The sequence below is a fragment of the Dermacentor albipictus genome, chromosome 6, assembly GCF_038994185.2.
Source record: "Dermacentor albipictus isolate Rhodes 1998 colony chromosome 6, USDA_Dalb.pri_finalv2, whole genome shotgun sequence".
NCBI lineage: Eukaryota > Metazoa > Arthropoda > Arachnida > Ixodida > Ixodidae > Dermacentor > Dermacentor albipictus.
This window is the reverse complement of record NC_091826.1, coordinates 15,622,103-15,643,581: the sequence shown is the minus strand read 5'-3', so window position 1 is coordinate 15,643,581 and position 21,479 is coordinate 15,622,103. Positions and strand designations below refer to the sequence as shown.

Below are 21,479 nucleotides of genomic sequence, written 5' to 3'. Positions count from 1 at the left end.
TTCTATCTTCGTGGTCTTGTTTACCGTCTTCATTTAATTATCTTTCCTGCACGCTGAGTGCGAGAGAGAGAGTGCTTTGTCTTTGAAGAACTTTTGGGTCGGGACATACTCTGGTTTCTCAGTCGAAGTACACCGGGCACAAATAAATGCTCTCATTAAACGGCAGAACGGATTCGAATGATAGTTGCTGCATGCGAAAGTTCGTCGTCTCTTTACTGCGTACGTTACGTCGGGTCCTGCGTGCTGAATTTTAAGAAACCCCCCTATATATATAGAGCTGCACAATTTTCCTAAAAAAACTGATGACGTAACAATTATCTCCCGACATTCAGCAGCCTTTCAATCTGCCTTTTGAGTGCACAAACCTCATCAAAACTCGTTGGGTGCATGTCGAACAGAACAATTTCTGCGTTGCCACGTGTTTAGACAGTAGCTCTCGAAACGAAGTTTCCTCTTAAAATGTATCTCTCGACTCTGAATTTCGGCATCTCACTTTAATTACGTGTCCGGCCTGAAGCGCATCAGTTCCATTCCCTTTTGAATCTAGCGCAACCTGCAGTAAAGAATCCAAGCGCCTCGTGATTCATGTTACGAAACGTAACTAGCCCAAATTCACGCAATTCTATCGTCGCCTGTGTGCAACCATAACTCATCCTCCGATGAAGACACCGTGACGCGTCATGTGGCCGCAACTAGTCACGAAGCTATTAACTAGCGCAACCGCGCTTTCTGTTTTGTGGCCCGAACAATACGGCCATTACCGCATGTCGTCGCCATCAATCATGCCTGTTGTTCAGCAACGGCCTCGCGTCCCGTGCCTACGTGACTTGGGCGTCTCAATTAACGGGGACTGACGTCACAGCGCTGACGTCACGCTGCATACAGCCGAACCAAGTTCCTGCGGTGAATTCTTCACCCCTGATGCAGGGACTGAGTCGTCCGGATCCACTCGCCCAAAACTCGATGACGACATTTTGGCTCATTCAATATTCCGTTCTCTCTCTCTCTTTCAAGTTTAGCGAAAGTGCTACCCCTCGGTGCTCGTTGTGGTTTCCTCCGAATAATAAATTTTGAAGAGAAGCCCAAAATACGGAGAACCTTCCCAACTACCGGAATTTCTTCTCTTTCGTTTTTTTGTCATTTTGCTTCGTTAGTGAGTCCAGGACTCGCATAAGAACGGCACCTTGGCCTTGGATCGGTCGTGCATGTAAATAAGAGTGCCGCGGCCGGAGGTGGCCCTTGCAAACAAACGCCGGAAAGGAATTATTTGTGGAGTCGTCATTACTCTGTTGGTCACATCCTCGAACGTGCTCTCGCAGCCGCTTCTGTGACATCGGAGTCTCCGACGTTGTCGCGGTGCCCGGCTTCCGCTCGTTTCTTTCGGCTTCAATCGCGCTTCCTCCAGCCGCCACCGGGTTTTCCGTGCCGTTGTGCGCCGACGTATATACAGGGTGGCCCACGTGATTTGTGCCAAAGCTTAAACACGTGCGAGTGCCACGTAGCTTGACGTAACCAAGTTAATGTTGCATGCCGTCGCTTTGAGCAAGTCAGGCTTTTTTGTATTTCACCTAATATACAGTATTAGTTACTGTTAATTAACGTTTCAAACGCTATAATTAGAGCATCGTTGTCAATTAGAAAATTGTAGGCCATCACCGAAAATTGCCGATCCATTTTTCTGTTGCTCAATATGTGCTATACGTACGAGTTCTATTTCCAAGGGTTAAAGAAAGCCCGCAAAACACAAGAATGTGCCGCGCGACTAATTGTGCGCCACTTAGCGCGTGATTTTGAGGGATTTTTTAGCATGCATACTTCTAAGATATACCATATATAACATTTAGCATATACTTCTTTAAACATGTACACCAGTATTCGGGGCTGCAGACCTCGTCAAGCCTGATGAATGGCTTTGTGTCTCTACCCACCAAGTGTCTTTGATACTGGATTGATTGATTGATTGATTGATTGATTGATTGATTGATTGATTGATTGATTGATTGATTGATTGATTGATTGATTGATTGATTGATTGATTGATTGACCTTGTATATGTCTCCGACGGTCAGCTTGTTGCTTGCAGAGATCAGTGTGCGCGTACTACGCATACATGTTGTCTCAATAACTGTGTGGATCATTGTGACAGCTAGACCTGACGCCAGATGACAGGGTCCTTTAAGATAGGTACTGCGGGGTACATGTTCTGTGGGATTTTTCGTTGTTAACAGACAACTATAAGGAAGGAAGGAAAAGGTGAAGAAGGAAATGCAGGGAGATTAGTCAGTTTAGCTTAACCGGTTTGCTACCCTACACATGGGAGCGCGATGGGGGGATGAAAGATAGGGAGGAGAGAGAGAGAGAGAGCGCGCGCACAACACAGCACATAGAATGTTGCTGAAGATATAGCCCGTTAAGTACACTCCAAAAACAGTTGTGGCTGGCCCAACGACAGCAAAGATAAAAGCGGTGATAAAGGCGCCACCGCGACGAAAACAACGACAGCTGCTTGGCGAGGATGATGAGAGGCGACGAAATTAAGTCGACAATTACCGCACGAGACCGATAACTGAACGATGGTGACAACTCCAGAACAAGACAACGACGCGGCGCTTATTTTATTTATTTTTATTTGTGCATACTGCAACCCTATAGAAATGTTTATCGTAAGAGCGGCGTGTAAACAATGTGCATTACGAAATACACATTCTTCGCAAGAGCGAGGTCGGCCGCTGTCAACAGCAGCTACAAGTTTCTTCAGTGACAAAAGTCCGAAGATCACCGGGTAACATGTTCCACCGTTTGATAGCGCGAAAGAAAAGGTTGTGTACCATATTCAGAGGGTCAAAATATCTGCGAGAAGAAGGTTTAGAAAACTTGATGAAATGTAAAGGTGTAAAGAGGATTGAGCGTTATCGACAGTGTAATGAAATTCAACGCATTTCATCCTGGCAACATGCATGAGGAGAGGTAACACTACGCGAGAAGAGTGCCACAACTTCGCAATGCGCTCCTCTGACATGACCACACACTGCGTCAAATCGTATGGTCGATATTCAAAGAAGACAGGTTAGAAGAGAGGGAGAAGGAAGAAGAGGGAGAATAGAGGGAGGGAGAAGGAGGGAAGAGAGGGAGAAGTCGCGGTCGTGACAATGGCATATAAAGCGAAAGGCTTATTTTTAAATTCAAGATGTCCTATTGCAAGTTATGATTTCGAATGACTTGTACAACGACGGTGATGACCGCAGACAACGACGACCACAAGACGACGTTGACGATTCCGGAGATGGCATGAATACTCGCTCTTCGCTAATGTGGTGGGAACGGGGGAGAAGAAGAGTACAATTTCTTGCCGGTTCAACTGCGCACAAAATACATGCACGCAGTGAAAGCTTTAAAGTGAAGGCTTTATTCTGCGTTAAGGGGGTACTGACACGATATTTCCTCGTCTTTTTCTTTTCTGCTTTATGGGAAGTTCCGATACCTGCAAACGCCAGCAAGAATGCTGTCAAGGCTCACAAGGCTCCAAGTAACTGAATATAATAGCTTTTCTACAACTCGTTTAGGTTTCGTTTCTACTGTGTAGTGACGTCATGCCGAAGTATGGGATCACGTGATAGCAGGAGACTGCGACGTTTTGACACTCGCTGCGGCTCGCTCGGTCATCCGCTATTATGCTACACCATCCGTTATCACAGCGAGTGTACCATTACGCGAGAAGAGTGCCAAAACTTCGCAATGTCCTGCTCTGACATGACCACACACTGCGTCGCGACGTCACGATGCAAAGGAAAAAAAACGATAGTGGCAGTAGAAAAGCTATTATATTACATTATTTATGGTGCTCTCAGGCCTGCCACAATTCTGTATACAGTTCCAAGACCTTCATTTAACGCAAGAAAAAAAGAATAGTAAAAAATATCATGTCATTATACCTGTAAAGGAGGGACACGTCAGAATGTCTTACAGCTTCGACAATTCTGCCACTGTTTAAGTTCGACTGGGGCACAAGTATCTCAGGCTGGCGTCTAAAACAGCGCTTCCACCCGACTGCTCCTCTCGACCTCGGCGACAGCGTTGAGCTTGTTTCCTTTTACTTATTTTATTTACACATTACTGTTAGCCTTCTACAGGTCTGTAAGCACCAGAGGGGAAATAGAGGAATCCTTCTTTGGTTTAACATAAACTGGTGCGTAACAGAAGACAAAACGCTATCGGTAAATCAAAACACAAGAACAAAATTGAAAGCAGATTTGCAAATCGGTAGATTTGCAAAGCGACGGCGACGGCATCACGGCGACGGTATGACAAATCCGTGACGACAACTGTATGCCGACTAAACAATGACGACGATGGCTTGACGGGAGTCGGATAATGAAGCCGGAGTGACGCGAATGCAACAAGCACCATGGCATGACGTCGGCGGCATGACAACAGACGTGAGAGCGACTCACTGACGACGACGCAATGACATCGATGGCACGACAACGCCGACGTAATCGCGGTTTACTTATGGCATCGTAAATAGATACTACAACGCAGAAAGGATTGACGTCGATGCAACGATATAAGTGGTACGACGACGATGGCATGGCGACAATGGGAAGACGTTTGTGAAGTGATAACGATAGTAAAACGACAGCGTGACGATGGCGTCAGGACGAGAACGGTATGACGACGAGGGCATGACGAGAGCTGGGTGACGAAGTTAGAAATGGTGGCAATAGGATGACCGCGACGGTATGGTGACGAATGCCTGACGACGACTGTAAGACGACGGCACAGTGACTACAGTGGCACGACAACTGTATAAGGACGTTTGGATTACGACGAGCGCATGACGACACTGAGAACCCGTCGACTGTATTACGAAGGCTCTTTGACGACGATGGGGGGACGTCGATGGGATGACGAGAGTCGGATGACTTAGCTAGAGTGACGACGATGGAAGATGAAAGAGTGACGACCCCGAAGCTTTCATGACGGCGGTGTGACAACGAATGCATGAAGACTGTGTGACCACGATGGCTTGACGACGGTGACTTCACCAGTTTCGGATGACAGAGCTTTGATGACGACGAGGTCACGAGCACAGACTCGGTGATCCAAGCTATTAGACAACTTGGGCCACTTGGCGTGCAAGTCGTGACAACGACGGCACGACGAGAATAAGGTCAAGAAACGGAAATGACGACGACAAAACGACCATGATGGCATAACGATTACGCGCACATTTCTAGCTGCCCAAGCTGGCAGACAACTTGAGTCACTGAGTCGGCCTAAGAGTCTGGCTGGCTGGATAGATAGATAGATAGATAGATAGATAGATAGATAGATAGATAGATAGATAGATAGATAGATAGATAGATAGATAGATAGATAGATGGATAGATGGATAGATGGATAGATGGATAGATGGATAGATAGATATAGAGATAGATAGATAGATAGATATAGATGGATAGATAGATAGATATAGATGGATAGATAGATATAGAGATAGATAGATAGATAGATAGATAGATAGATAGATAGATAGATAGATAGATAGATAGATAGATAGATAGATATAGATGGATAGATAGATATAGATGGATAGACAGATATAGACAGATATAGACAGATATAGATAGAGATAGATGGATAGACAGATATAGACAGATATAGACAGATATAGATGGATAGACAGATATAGACAGATATAGATAGATAGATAGATAGATAGATAGATAGATAGATAGATAGATAGATAGATAGATAGATAGATAGATAGATAGATAGATAGATAGATAGATAGATAGATAGATAGATAGATAGATAGATAGATAGATAGATAGATAGATAGATAGATAGATAGATGGATGGATGGATAGATGGATAGACAGATATAGATGGATAGACAGATATAGATGGATAGACAGATATAGATGGATATAGATAGATGGATAGCATTACAAAACATGGCTTGTAGCACGAATATTTTGTAGTATATAGCGACAAGTCGCGTTTAACTGCAGTTACAAAAAAGAAAAAAAAGAAATGGGCTAGACAAACATTCCACGATATTGGCAAAAAGGCTATTCCATTCTTGGATAGCTCACTTCTTCCTTTCTTTCTTTCTTTCTTTCTTTCTTTCTTTCTTTCTTTCTTTCTTTCTTTCTTTCTTTCTTTCTTTCTTTCTTTCAGTGTTTGTGTTGTACGCTTGGTTTTATGCAAACAAAGGGAGAAAGTTGCGTGGTCGGCATCCTCTGCAGGGCCGGCGCTTACTCCGACACGGCACGACACAGTCGTGGGCGAGTCTACATGAAGATTGCCCCCATTGTTGACAAGTCCCCGAACGCCGTGCCGGTGTGTACGGTGACTCGGCACCGTCACGCGAGGCTGTCATTTCCTGTCTACTTTGATGTGAATTCTTTCGCTGTGCATTTGCGAGTGCACCTTTTCAAGGTTTACGCGTTCGTTCTTGACGTAACGTTGTGTTGTGCAGCGCAATGTAATTTAACAAGCGAAAGCGAACAGACTTAAACAGTATTTGAACAAGTGGTCTTTTCCTCTTAGGTTTCCCCACTCACGGCTCCGTGTCATTCTCTGCGTCCCGGTCTCTATGCATTTCAATTAGAAAAATAGCGGCTCATTTGATGAACTTGTTGGAATCAACGTTATGCGAAACCTTCCTGAAAAGTTTCGCTTAAATGCTGCGCAAAGAGACACATCATGCTTGTAGTTTTATTTTATGTCCATCTTTGCACGAAAGAAACTATTAGCTTTCTTCTCCCATCATAGAAGTTTTGTGTTATTTGGCTTCGCCTGTGTGTGCGGTATTATTTTTCTTCCGTTTTTTTTCATTCTTTATATCTCTCTCACCTATTGCATCCCTCTGACCATCCCCCGGTATAAGGTAGCCAACCGGAGGTAATCTCTGGTTAGAAAGAGAGAGAAAGAAGGGAAGAAGGAAAGGCAGGGAGGTTAATCAGACTTAGTCCAGTTTGCTACCCTACAGGGGGAGGCTAATGGGGAGTGAAAGAGAGCGAGAGAAAACATGAGTCTGGTCGCCCATCTGGCCGCCCATCTTTCCTTGGCCCTTTCTCTCTCTCTCTCTCTCTCTCTGCTTCACTGGCAAGTTCGTGTTATGCACAGCGTTCCGCAGCATAGCCCCAACGAGATGCGGCCGCCGTGGTCAGGATTTGATCGATCCCGCGCCCTCAGGCTTAGCAGCGCAACACCAAACACACCGCGCCACAATGGCGGGTGTTTTAAAATACATTTAATGCAGATGAGTATGCGGTTTTCTTGGAGGAGTGGCTAAATTTCAGCTCACAAGTCGAATGTAGTCTGAATCCTGGCATGAGTCGCAACCTCCTGGTCCGGTGATGCTTCTGCTCCTACCGCTCCTCTGAACACGGCAATGTATAGCGCACCTCTTCTACTTAATTCATTAGTCAAGCGCCCATAACTGTCCAGCGGGCTATGAGGGACACCTCAGCGGAGGGCTTTGGCTTAAGAGCATTTTTTTAAAGGAGGAAACACTTTATTTAAAACCCGAAAGAAATGTACAAAACGCTGTTCGGACCGATAGCTTAAAAGCTGATAGGCGGTCCAATATCGACTATGCGTATAGGTTATGCGTAAGGGGGAAAGCACAAGCAACGCTCAGATGCAGCATTTCTTCACGTGTATCACTGAAAAACATACTAAGCCAAACTTTAACAGCCACGAGTCTGTGCTTAATGAAATTCAACATACAATTCTGTGAAGACACACTCCGTAACATCAAAATTAAGGTTAAAAAGGGGGTGAAAAGCAATGACAAAAAGAAAGAAAGCATAACAAAACGAAAATGAAAACAAAAGGACAGGCGTGCAGAAGTAACGAGAAATTTCACCATTCTGTTAGGTTAGATAAGTAAGACAGTTTACAACTCAGTTTAAAATCTCTAGCTACCTTTATTTCTATTGGTAGCTCATTCCAAACTTTTGCGCTGACACTTAACCGCTCACCGTACAAGTTGCTACGTTTTGGTAGGTTGAAATTGAAATTAGAAGCTTGCCTAGGGATACGGCTAGGGAGAAAGAAAATACTCGATGGAAATGAAGAATTAGTCTGGATTGTGTTGTTTGTCGTGATGCTGATCTTATGATTTCGCAGTGACATGTAGGATAAGATACCGAGCTCTTCTAAATAATTTACACTTGAGAGGCAGAATGGGCTGAAACTAATGATGCGTAATGCCCGTTTTTGAAGATGCTGTAAAGGCGGTAAGTATGTTGCGTACGTATGTGAGTCCCCAAGAGTCAATGCAATAGCTAGTGTGAGAGTGACAGAACGAAAAGTATGAAGATTTAAGGAAGAGGGAAAATCCTGCTTGGCTTTTGTCAAAGTATATCACGCAAATGCTAATTTTTTTACACACAATGATGACGTGGTCCTTCCAATGCAAATGACTGTCGAAAAAGCAAAAAACCTAAGTACTCGAACGAAAACACTTGCTCAGTTCCGCTTTAGGTTCTTTATTATGCAAATAAAAATAGCTTCTCATTTTAACATTCTTCCCTCATTCTCAACAGAGTCGCTGTGACCTCGCGTTAAGAAACAGAGCGCACTGAGACAGTGGTGTTCCAATCGTAGAACCAGGAAGCCTTCACAGTGTCAGTCATCCTCGCCAGCCATGTCAGCTATAACCGTAGGAGCAAATTCAGTGTTTGAACTTTTCACAAGGAGTGCGCTCGCTGTGAGGAAGCAGTAAATCTAGCGATATTGCAGTGTGGGAAGCCTGCCAAAAGTGGTGATTGGTATATTCGAAGTCTTGTAGCTTGCCCACAAAGATACAGCCATAGAAGTTACACCGAAAAACACACACCGCTACAACCTCTTCGATGTTTTTTTTAAATAAATATATGATGGTTAGGAATTGTTGGTGACATTAATTGGCGCCGGCTTCTCCTTTTCACATACAATAGAAATTATGAAAGCCACATACATGTAAATATTACCATAAAATCACAATCAAACTTAAAGTAAACTTACATATGTAAGTCAAACTCTCAATCTTAAAAGTAATGTCGCTGAAAAAGACAATGCATAAGAACACAGAAACGCGGAATAAATTCACACAAAGGCACGTCAATCCAGGCAGAGAATGGAACAAAGTGTACTCAATAGTTTACTGTGTTTCTGCCCTTGTGTGTGCGGTGCGATTATTTTAAGATGACTTACGAACAAACCCACATGGTCACTCTCATTATTTTTAACAGGTCGATTCGGCCACCCCTTATGTACTGCGCATGGCAGGTGATCCGATGTCATGCAACAAGAAGTTTGCGGAGAAGAATTCCCTTTGTTTTGTTTTGTTTTTCTTTCCATGGGGCTAAACCGTCCACAAAGCACATTGGGCCCTATCAAACGTCGTTTTTAAAGACAAAAGGTGGGCCAATCAGTTGTCTGAATAACGCAGCGCGATTTACAACGGCGAAAAAGTTTAGAAAAGGAATCACAGATAGAAAAGACGCTAACTTTGGCTATCTCTTAAGGATGTCGTCCTACTTGGTCCAAAAGCTGTAGACTTCACCTAGTGGCTTAAGGCCTGGTGTATAGTGTGACGTTCGAAGTTGCGCACTGGCATCTCTCTTGAAGTGACCGTCACATTTCCTGGCTGATCGAAGTATGATTAACATTTTCCAAAAGACACGTTGGCACAATAACAAGCGCTGTCGTGTATTGCATGCTCCATATTATTATAGACCACCGAGGTTTCGTTAGTTTTCACCGGAGTCACGGTAAATTTGCGTTTCCGCAATGTGTCTAAAAAAAAGGAAAAAGAGAAGAAAGGAAATGCGGCCACCGCGTCTAGAAAACGAACTAGAGATATCGTGCTCAGCACCGGAACGCCTCCATGGTCATACGGAACCTACTCTTTCGATCTACCGTATTTTATCGAATATGACACGTTTTGAACACAGTACATAGCTTGCACGAAGTTTCAGCATTTTAGTGGTGCAGTTTATGTAACATGGTGTTACAATGTGTATTGTTGTCATTATTCCTCCACAAATTGGGTAACTGCGGTGTTACCGATAACACTGACGTACCTTAAATATACACATTCGCATATATATCCGAGTTTCCACGAATTGTTCAAGTGTCCAATCGTTTAATGCTATTAAAGATCAATCCCCTCCGTGGTTGCGTAGTGGCTTGGGCATTGCGCTGCTAAGTACGTGGTCGCGGGATCGAATCCTGGCCGCGGCGGCCGCATTTCGCGGGCGAAATGCAAAAACGCCCGTGTACCGTGCACTGGGCGCACGTTAAAGAGTCCCAGGTGGTCAAAATAATTCGGAGTCCCCCACTACGGCGTGCCTCATAACCAAATCGTTGTTTTGGCAAGTAAAACATCAGAATTTAATTTTTAATTATCAAATATCAAAGCAGAATTTTATCTTCGAGTGAAAATTATGGACCTTATAGCTTGCTTACTTTGAACGAGAAGAAGGGATACCGTGGGGCCCGAGTTTTGTTAATCACAACCATATAAAGCCAACAGACAAAAAAAAATGAACTAATGCTCAATAAAGTCGATGTTGATACAAACGCACGCAGTTGCCAGTACGGCCAAATTAACGGACGGAGTTCCTAAGGCAGCACGGGAAACTGCCTTCTGACTCGTGCGTCATCGTCTCATTCAAAATCATTCATTCATTGGATTATCGGGAGTCGAACACGAATCTAAGGTACCTAATGTCATTGTCATGCCTTCGTTTTGCTAATACTGTTCATTGCGAATGCTTCGTTTTCAACGCTGACGATTTTTTTCCGTAGTGTCATGGTACCCCCCGCAAACACGTGAACAAGGAGACTACAGCACAGAAGTGCACTGTATCACGCAGTACTTTAGACAAGACTGCATTTTTATTAACTAGAAGCAAATGATCAGTCCTTCGGATGGGTCTGTCAGAGCAGAGATTTGTTCACTCCGTTTTCTTATTTTTTCACGTTTGAAATTCGGAGCGTCTAGAAATTGTAGGCGCTACCGGAACGACTAACACTTCAAATATTTTAAGACCCGTGAAATATGTCGTCGTTGCTCTTTACGTCGTAGCCTACCTATTAAACTGACACACTTTGCATTCAGATGCAGTCTAATATTCCTACAGTGCATTACATTCGAACATTATATACCCTTCTCCTCGTCAACATTTGACATTTATTACACCAATAGAGGGGGGGTGGGGGTGAGGGAGAGTGTGCGATGGTACTCACAGCTAGTGACAATGACGCACGCTGCAGCCACAGTTGTCCATACCCTTGATCGAGCCATGTCTTGAGGTATTGAAGGCGAAGACCTCGGGAGCGTCGCAGTACTGGGAGGTCCAAATAGCTCTCCAAGTATTCTTGCTTGCGATTTTGGGCAACCTCACACCACGTGCTAGTAACTTCTCGTACAAGCTAAGAGAATCACGTGCTGTAAGCACTTGGTAAGTCTCTTAAAGTTTAGGAAACACGACTTCTTGAGATCGGTGAACAAAAGCTTTTGAAAGACGGCTTGCTGTCCAGCGCTTAGTATATCTCGAGGAGAGGCACTGCAGACCAGTCTGACGAGCACAAAGTCTGATTCACCTGGAAATCACGATTTATCCTCCTGTCATCAAACTTACACAAATTCTTGAGAGGGGTTTCAGCTTCGCCACCTTTTATGCGCTTGGGGTAACATCATCGGCACTCTTATAAAGCGTCAAGACTGTACTTTCGAGTTGCTTGGCTGTCCTCGGAAAGCTTTCCGGACACCCTCGCAAAGACGACTTCACTGAAGAATCTCTCCTGGAAAGTTGGTACCAGTGCCGATTTGCAACGGCCTCTTGCTTGCAACAAACTGCGCAGCTCGGTTCGAGAACTACCAAAGCACACCCCACGAGAAGCGAGCGTTTGGTTCGCTGCCACGCCGATTACAGCTCCGTTACAGCCGCGGTGCGATTATGCTGCCGCACAGGTCCTTCGGCTGCCGCTTTCCACGGGCTCCGCTGACGTCCAATTGTTTCGAGCGCCAAGCGTGTTCTTCGGGCTGGCGCGGGCACTTACTTCACCACCATCACCGTCGAGGCGAGGGTGAGTCTCGCTTCTCGCTTCAAGCCGGTAACGGTCCCGACCTCCTCCTTCTCAGCGCATGCGCTGTCCTCACCCCTTGGATACGCATGGGCGCTGGTCCACGCAAAGCGCCGCGGGCGACTGTGGGTGGGGTGCCAGCGACGCCCTCACCGTTGGAGACTGGGCCGATGCCTGGTGGTGGAAGCGTCGTCTTCTCGCAGCAGTGGCCCTACGCGTCCTGTTTGGAACACCGTTTCGGGGACACGTGCTCTGCCAGCGCGAACGGGAGAGCTCCGTCGTCTCACTCTTCTCTCTCGCCTATCTAGCCTGCTCTTCACTAATGGTTACGATACATTTCGCAAGCTCCCTAAAACACTCTCTCTATATATATATTTTTTTAATTGGGTTGCGCCTCGTCGCTTCTCGACTTCTTCTTATGATCGACCCGCAGTTTCGATGCTTTTGAAGGCCTTCTTTTAAAAATGCCCCGTGCTGCTATTTTCGGTCGCCGAGGGGACCGCTTTTGATGACACGCTACACTGCTCGAAATGATGTTCCATGTTAGATACTTGGTAGCAAAAACAGCGCTTAAAGGAGACTGAAACAAACAAGGTTCTCGTCTGTCCGGACTTCTAGACGAGTACAGAGGAAAAAAAAAGAAAGGAAAACCCACCCCTACTTGTGGATAGCCTGCGACCTTCAGTGCAGTGTTTCTCATGCATAGTCAATGCAACGTGGGCAAAAGGTTCTGTCAAAGGAATCCTAGGTTCCGCGACAAGAGTTCTCCACGACCTGACCGAGTACTTGGCTTAGCTGCGCGAAAACTTTGTAATGATTCAGAAACGCTTCTCTCTCTCTCTCTCTCTATCTCCCTTTTAGTTTGTCTGCATGACATGCGTTCGCAAGAAAGGGATAGCACGAAGTAGACGCAGGCTCCACAGTCCGGCCTCTTGCCCATGCTCTCGTGTAAGTCAAGTCCCCGCTTTCCAAGCAGGCGCTACGGCGCTCTCCCACTTCAGCCGACCCTTCTAAAAGACCTATTAGAATTCTCTGCAAGGGTCCGCTGCCGCTTTCGCCGGGCTGTGAGACAGCTCGAAAAGCGGATGGGACCGATTCCAGCCTACCCGCCTTGAAGGTAGACCTGTCCCTGAAACAAACAGAAAGGTAAAAAGAAAGATTGAGTGAAAGTAAAACTCTATAGAGGAAGAAACACAATACGAGAGAGGAACAAGGAGCGGGCTCTCCGTTTTATCTCTTGTCGTCGACTGTCGCCTCAGCACCGCGCCCGAAAGCGAAGCGTAGCCTCCTCTTCTTGGCTTGGCCGAGGTCCGGCCTTGAAGGTGTGTCTCTTTGCAAGCCGCCGGCCCGCTTTTACTTTCAGGCTTCGTCTTAGACACTTGCGTCGCATTCCTTTTCTTTCTTTTTTGCGCGTTTTGACTCGGTTTTCATATTTTGCCTTTGGGACAGTCCACGCTCCCGCCGCTTCTCATGCTGTGGCGCGAAAAACCGCGCGGGGTGTCCCAGCGAGGAAGCTTCGCGCGACTGCGGTGCGAATTCGCAACCGCAAGAATGCAGCGGCTTACGAAACGTCGCTGACCATAAGGAAAAAAGAAGCAAATAAAAGAGAGAGAAGGGCGGGTTGTCGGCGTGTGTAATAGCGGCAACAGCGGAACACGGCTGAATGCCTTTATTCACTCCGCGTGCCGGTCTGTTGGGACGCGCCTGTGAAGCATTTCTCCGTGCGGGTGATGCGTACACGTGGGGCGAGTTGTTTTTCTCTGCATTCGCTGGAGAGGGGAGTGGGGAGGGTGAGTCAATAGCAGCTCGGACACGACGGCGGATATACGCGCCGAACGGTCACGCTCGTGTGATTCGGACACTTGTGTCACGCGAAGGTCGCGCACTTGCGACTGATTCGCGTCAAAGACGTAGCACAAAGGTATTCCAGTGCGCGCCATTGGACGCTTTTGTGTGCAGCAAGGGTGAAGGAAATATTCCCCAATATTTTTCGGCGGTTTTCCGGTCCTTACGCTTCTATCAGCGCTGGCTTACAGCAAAAACAAAAAAAACTTGGTAGGGAACTGGTAATGACCGCGAAAGCAGCGATGAACAACAATAGCCGCAGTGGCAACGACAACAACAAGAAACTAAATGTAGGGGCTGAAAGAGGTTACTATGGACTAGATGACAAACTGGTGTGTACGTGATATTTTAGTTGAGATTATGGGGAAGTGGAGCTCGTCAAATGATGTAGGGCATTGAGCAGGTAGTCTAGTACAGTACAGCCGATTGTAATTCGGATTTTCGCTTAATTCGTATGTACTGGAATGTTCCGCCGTAAACAATATATTGCTGTGAAAGAAAAACTACTTTAGTTCGAGCGCGAAAGCACGCAGCTTCGGTTAGTTGTTGCCCACCGGCGTCCCCTCATGCGCGCTGCGGTTACTAATGCAAGTCTTCTTTTCTTCCCAAAAGATTCAGAACTTTGCTTGTCGTTGCATTCGAACGCCGAGGCAGCGTTTAAGCATATCGGTCCCATTATAGACTACTTAGAGCAATAAAAAAAATTACTGAATTCGGTCATTTTGCCCCCACTTGTTCATTCAACTTCTCGGATAATTCGACCAAATTCGGATAATTCGACCAGAGCCGAACTAATGGGAGTCGGCTGTCTAACAAAATAGGTGCGGAAGGACGGAATACACGGTCGAGGACTCCAGGTCGTGCGGTAGAGATCAGAACGTTTGCACGCACGGTGATGGAGTCAGCTGGCGCAAGGATTTGAGTAGGCTGGGAGAGATATTTGTCTTTGCAGTGGACAGTAAATCGCATGACGATTATGACAGCGAGAGTTGCTACAATATCTTGACTCACTCGGGTGTGCTTAGAGTATGTCATTGATAACCATCGCAGCACACTCCATATATCTAATTTTGGATCAGTATATACAGCATGTGGGTGCGTAGTGAACGTTGAAGAGGAACGCCAATGAAAGTTCGCAAAGCATTTTGAATCCGCATTTTTCTATATATATGCAGGCACATAGTTCCCTAGCAAATGGTTGTGTTTTGCGTACTAACTCCCATTATGTAATTAGAGCATATCCCTTACGTTCTCAATTAAATGTATATTTAGCGACAGTTATTTTGTAATGATCGTATTGCGGATTATCACAAATTCTGATGGTGGCCATGGTTATGAATCATCGTCAGCAACAGTTATTTTGTCTCCAAACCCGTTTTCTTATAGTCAGAGGTAGTAATCGCTGGGGAAACAAACGGTGTTCTGAAGTCCTCGCTTCCTTTTTCTCCACTGCACACTGTTCTATAGAACGGCTTCTACTGTTCTGACAATCGGTCGAATTATTTTTACGGGCGTGCAAACTTATATACGTTTTGGGATAAGCAAGTACACTTGACGTGACGTCGTGCAATGTGACTGCATCCGCTCGATGACAAAGAAGGAATACCTTTTGCTCCAGAGCAAAGATTCCAACTTGAAAGTTTTCGGAACTTTTCCTGCACGAAAAGGGTGAAAATACGAGAAAATACTTTCAAATATATGAGAGAGAGAGAGAGAGAGAAGGGAAGACGGAAAGGCAGGGAGGTTAACCAGACTGAGTCCAGTTTGCTACCCTACACGTGGGGAGGGGAATGGGGAGTGAAAGAGGAAGAGAGAGACCCTAGTGTAGGATGTCTATAGTCGAGCACTCAAGTCTGTTGACCTCAGGTAGCGAAAAAGCGCTCTAACTGCTTTCTGGGCCAATGAACTGTGAGGCCAGGCTCCCAAGATCTTCGCTTCCGTAAATGGCCTGTCATCCAGTCTATTTAAGGCACACTGGAGAGTCTCACGTTGATTATCGAAGCGAGAACAGTGGCACAGAAGGTGTCTGATGGTCTCTTCACACTTGCACTTAGCGTCACGCTTGCGTGTACTACCTGGCGTTTGGGGTCGAAATTCAAGAAAACAAAGTTTGGCTTTCGCTTACTTCACTAGAAATGAAGTTAACAAGTATTGCTGAATGGGCGAGTTGGTGCATCATATTATTGTCTTGTTTTAGCGTGACTCAGTTCGAGTGTGAAGGAAAAAGACAGGTGACAGGACGAGCGCTAGAAAGAAAAACGTTTCCCAGCAACTGGACGAGAGAGCAGCGTTATCAAAGAATATTTTACCAGTACAAACTGTCTTTTCTTATTTCTTCCTTCTTCCTCTTTCTTTATTTGTGGGATTTACGTCAAACCATATGTAGGGAAATACTTATGAATAAAGGACAGCAAATAAACGTATGCAATCTGTGTGATTCAGGAAATGCAACAACGAGTTCGCGCACTTAGAATTCCAAATCAAATTTTTATTTCAACGTCATATATGCATACATGATACTGGAGACACAGCCAAAAGGCCACCAATGGGCCTGGCGGGGACCTGTGCCCTCTTTACGATGCACCATTCACAGTATCTAAATACAGAAAGACATATAATACTTTCATAAAGGTTAAATTCAAACACATGTATACACTACAACATTATAAATGAAATGTACAAACCGTTGTACCCATTTGGAGAAATTGGTCGTTAAAGAATGCTATTAAAACTGTCAAGACAAGCGAGAAAGTCCGTCTTCCAGCTGTGGAGCCCTACGCTTGAATTTGGCCTGCCGCGGTAATTGATTTATTAATATAAACAGACTTTAATGCGGATTATATGCCCCATTACGCGAAAATCCGTCGGCGTGACCCAAAGATGACCCCAAATATAGCCGACGCCGCAAGGAGTAAAAACACGTTAAAAGATGCTCGAATCGACGTCACATTTCTCATTGAGGTTCATGTAAACGAATTAAATTAAGTGCTTCGAAAAGAAAATTTAAGTGGTGGGCTCCTGAGCATGAGGTCGCGGGATCGAAAACCGACCGCGGCGGCCGCATTTCGCCCCCGGCCCCGGGGAAGTAGTCGGCCGGGGCCGGGGGCGAAATGCGAAAACACCCGTGTACTTAGATTTAGGTGAACGTTAAAGAACCCCAGGTGGTCGAAATTTCCGGAGTCTTCCCTATACGGCGTGCCTCATAATCAGAAAGTGGTTTTGGCACGTTAAACCACATAATTTAAGAAAATTTGGTAAATTTCGGTTTGGGTGGGAATCGAAGCCGGGCCACCGGGATGTTAGACGAGCACGCTTTCCCGACGTGTGCCTAGTGAAGTGTGCCTATAATGCGGGTATCATTGCACACGTTACGTTTATGAACTCCTCGCGGGCAAGCGAACGCATTGAAAAGCTTGGCGCCTTTTGATTTGACCTTGCCAAGGCGCGGTTAGAACGCATGCGAGAGCTCGCGTGGACAAAGAACGTGCTGAAAAAGTCAGTTCGCCAAAAGGACTATAATGCTTTCGCATTCCCACACGTGAGCACACGTAAGTCTGCTTGCCGATTCTTTTTTTATTGTTACTCTTAACTCTTTAATTTTCCTTTAATTTCTATGGCTCCACTAAAACCAGCACAAGCTTTCTTCAGTTTTGCAGCTCTTCGAACGACGCAGTACTTGGCTTACCATTAACGAGGAAAATGGCGCGCTGAAAAATAAGTTGCCAGCTTGTTGCCAGCTTGTTGCCAGCTTGTTGCAAAATTAGGAGCAAGTTCGTGCCTATCCCAGGGAAAGTAGACATTTCCTCGTTAGGCATCTGGACCGTCGAACTTGCTGAAATGCTTGCATTTGGAAGAAAGCAAACTCTTGCAACCGTAAGAAGCATAATTTCTCATTTCTTGCCCATACTCGAAGTTTCAGGACGTAAAGCTTTCAAAAAGCCATGGTTTCAAGGTAGCTCCTCAGTAAGAATGATAGGTCGTTTGAAACTAAAGAAAGCACAAAAGAAAAGTTTAATCATTCAATTTTACGATAAAAATCTGCGTCGGCGGCGGGATCATTCGATTCACGGCATAAAAGAATAATGTTTTTGTTCTGCCTTAAACGTTGCCTGAGGTGAAGTTGGTAATTTTTCTATATCTGCTTTGAATATGGACCTACAGAGCGTCGTGAACATGCCCATTTCGAACTTTAATGTTCGACGATTTTTCCCGCTTTTACAAAAAGACATATTGATATAAGGTAAATGTTAACTTGCAAATATGATTTTTGCTTCCAGTTGTGATCGCAATTGTCACGCTTTCTGCCCAATACAACTCGTGTGTCAGCACTAAGCTCTTGAATTGCCACTGTCTTGAATTGCCACTGCTCTTGAATACACTGTCACTGCAGCTTAAAGTCCAGGGTTTCACGGAAGCCTACCGGGCGTGAATAATACATGCTAGTTCTTGTGAAAAGAAATAAAAAAAGAAATTGACTAAACGCCAAATTTAGCAAAGATATATGGGGTGTTTTTATTTTTTTTAGATTATATATATATTTTTTAATCGCCTGCGGCACATAGCTTGATTCTAGTACTTGAGCTGGGTTACTCCATGCAGTGGACATTACTCGCACAAGCAATCAAAATGCATAATCTACTAATTAACAAAAATTCACTAGTTGACTTAAATTATTAACCTTACGGGACATTTTGCAACTTACGAATTGTAGCCGGTGAGTTTGCAAACCATAATCACATGGAGCGACTTCTTAGTATCGCATGGGTTTAGAGATATGCGCCGTTAAACACGCGGCAAGCATTCACTATTGTTCCACTTACTTTTCTAACAAACCGCCGTTTTATGCATCTAAGCACAAGTGCAGTTGGAACGCGCATATATTGCGTCGCACGCTTTGAGACAGAATATCTCGAACCTGATGTCATCCCAACATTGGTTCTCGCCGGCTGCAATTCGTAAATTGCAGTATGTGATGCAAACTAAATATTTTAAAAGTTAACTTGCGGTTGATTGTTAATTAGTCGATTAGGCATTTCGATTTCTCGCGCAAGGAATGTCTGCCTCTTTGAGTAATCCATTCCGAGGATTAGAATTGTGCTATATCTGCCACAGGCGATTTTTAAATGTTCTGTATGGCCTAAAAACAAAAAAGAAACAAAAATAAGAAACGCGAAATATAGGAACCGAGTGGACGTAGAAGTTAAACAGAAATAAGAAACAAGAAGTAAGTAGAATGCATGAAATATTTTAACTTAATGAATAAGACGAAACTCGGAATGGATACCAGCTAAAGTGATGACTGGAGACCGCGTAAGAAAGAAGTGAAATGAGAAAAGCGGAGAAGGAAAGGATGAGGCAAATGCTTTTGGAATGGTACCAATTAAACCAAAGACTTCATTTACGGGATACGTGAGAGAATCGAGAAATGCTTGTTACTTTTGAAAAAGCGCTCTCGGCAGCACATGAGTGTGTGTGAAAACGCGCGTTATCTCGACTTCAATACTCACCGCGGCTATACTTAGTGGCCATGGCGATCTGCTGGCGAGCACGAAGTAGTGCCGGTTCGCTACCCGGCCACGGCAGGCGCTTTCCGGTGCGGGTGGAATGCAAACACGCTCGTGTACCGAGAATAGGGTTCACGTCAAAGAACACCGCTTGGTGAGTGAGTGAGTGAGTGAAACAACTTTATTTTGTCCACTATAGACGTAAGTAAACTCCACGCCACCTGGCTAGGCCCACTCGGGGACCATCAGGTGGAACCTGACGGCCCTGTCGCGAGCCCTCTGGACTGCCAGGATTTGAGAGGTCTGATCCTGGGCCCTAATTAGCTTCATCATTCCCTCTTGAGTGAAAGGGGGACAGGCAGAGGCGCAGCCCCACAGGACATGTTCGAAGTCCGCATAATCACCACACAGAGGGCAGTCCGGGCTTGGGAACCGTTCGGGGTACATTGTGTGCAGCGCCGCAGGGCTCGGGTAAGTGCTTGTTTAGAACACCGCTTGGTAAAAATTTATCTGCTGGCAGCCCTCCAAGCTATGACATGTTTCATTGCCCGGGCGTTGCTTTCGGACGTTTTGCGCACTAACTCGCTCAATCAATCAATCAATCAATCAATCAATCAATCAATCAATCAATCAATCAATCAATCAATCAATCAATCAAGTGAGAAACGTCGACGCGCCATATGTACCGCCTGTCACATCATGACTAAGAATCAGCCGTCTCTACTACAGTTGGCGGTGCACTACAGATGGAACTGAATGCTCTGTGCCAGCCACTTTTTCTGAACAGTGCCGGTCGAAGTAACGAGGCCTAGGACAGCTCCCAACCACGTCACAATGTCACTCCTCTAAAGAGACGCGTCACCAGAACCATTCACCGTAAAGCAATGTCATTGGAGGCAGAATTACTGAATTACAAGTTAAACGGAAGCCACCCGATACTCGCTCTAGCGGACGAGGAAGTCGGTAACCACGCCCATTTCTAAGACCTTCCAGCCGCAGTCACGTTCGAAACACTCTCAGGGCACGCAAGCCAAAGACACGGTCATTATATACGGCAACCCGTCAGAGAGCAAGTGAAAAGGATGCGAGCGCCCGAGGGCAGTTAACTCGAAACACCTACCGGGAAAAAAGTAGTTGGGAACGGCGTGACTTCCTGGACGCCTTCAAGGTTTTGGCGAAAGGATTGTTCGTCTTTGGCAAGGCGGCCCTACGTCCCGATACTGACGTCTCTGTATTACCTCTCCTGCGGCGGCTTAAGTGCCTGTGTCTCATTGGAACGTTCGGCAATCGCAGTTACACGTGTTGTACGTCAAAAAGCGAGGGCACAATCTAACGAGCAGCTGCCTTCTCAATGATCCCCGAACATGCGAGGAAGCCGCGTCGGCTACTTTAATTACGGAACACTCTCAGTACGCTCTCTTGTATATTAATGGATCCGTGTGTTTCCTAAGATGGAGTTGGTATTGCCCAATAAATCGTCAGACATGTATCCGTTAACGGACTGTAAGCACACGTTTATGCTTCGACCAAGCTGTGATGTTTGTATTTCTAATCTGGCACAGTCGTATGTTCTTTAGGGTGTGACGTATACGTGTGCAGACACCTGGGAACAAAAGAGTACATAGTTTACATTATTGTACTCGCTCATATAAGCTGAATTGATGTTATTGGAATGGCTCATAAGCTTTCGCTCGTTGACGTTTCTTTTATTATAGTGCAGCTGTTAAGAGCTTGTTCTTTTTTTAATGATATAAGCAGATGTTGAAGCACAATTTAAGGCGCTGGCTACTCCTTAGCTCTTGAATGGGTCTAGCTTACAACATATGGGGCTCGAGATTACCATATCAAATAACCTTTTCATACAAGCACCAGAAGTTGTCAAGCAACGTTTTCACAGTAACACTATAACGCGAGAAACACATGGTACATACAATATACAAGTTAAATGACTCCACTGTTCTGCAGAAAAAATATCAAAAATACAAATGATAGTGTCGCCTAATAACAGTCTCTAGTCGGCGGGTGGTACGTCAGCGCCTG

General features: G+C 45.3%; 2 protein-coding genes across 3 annotated transcripts in view; one reads left to right on the top strand and one right to left on the bottom strand.

Annotated features, from left to right (window-relative positions):
- LOC135919025 (uncharacterized) overlaps window positions 1-12,181 on the bottom strand; it is a 35,035-nt gene extending 22,854 nt beyond the window's left edge. Inside the window, exon 1 of one of the 2 annotated variants that reach the window (XM_065452763.2) lies at window positions 11,251-12,181. In XM_065452763.2, the coding sequence (XP_065308835.1) occupies window positions 11,251-11,308 (58 nt within the window). In that variant the 5' untranslated portion in view covers window positions 11,309-12,181. The remainder of the gene's footprint in view (window positions 1-11,250) is intronic. The other variant, XM_065452764.2, reaches the window with a different exon arrangement.
- LOC135919032 (high-energy light unresponsive protein 1-like) overlaps window positions 1-21,479 on the top strand; it is a 121,970-nt gene that overhangs the window by 69,356 nt on the left and 31,135 nt on the right. The gene's annotated exons all lie outside the window — the stretch shown is intronic.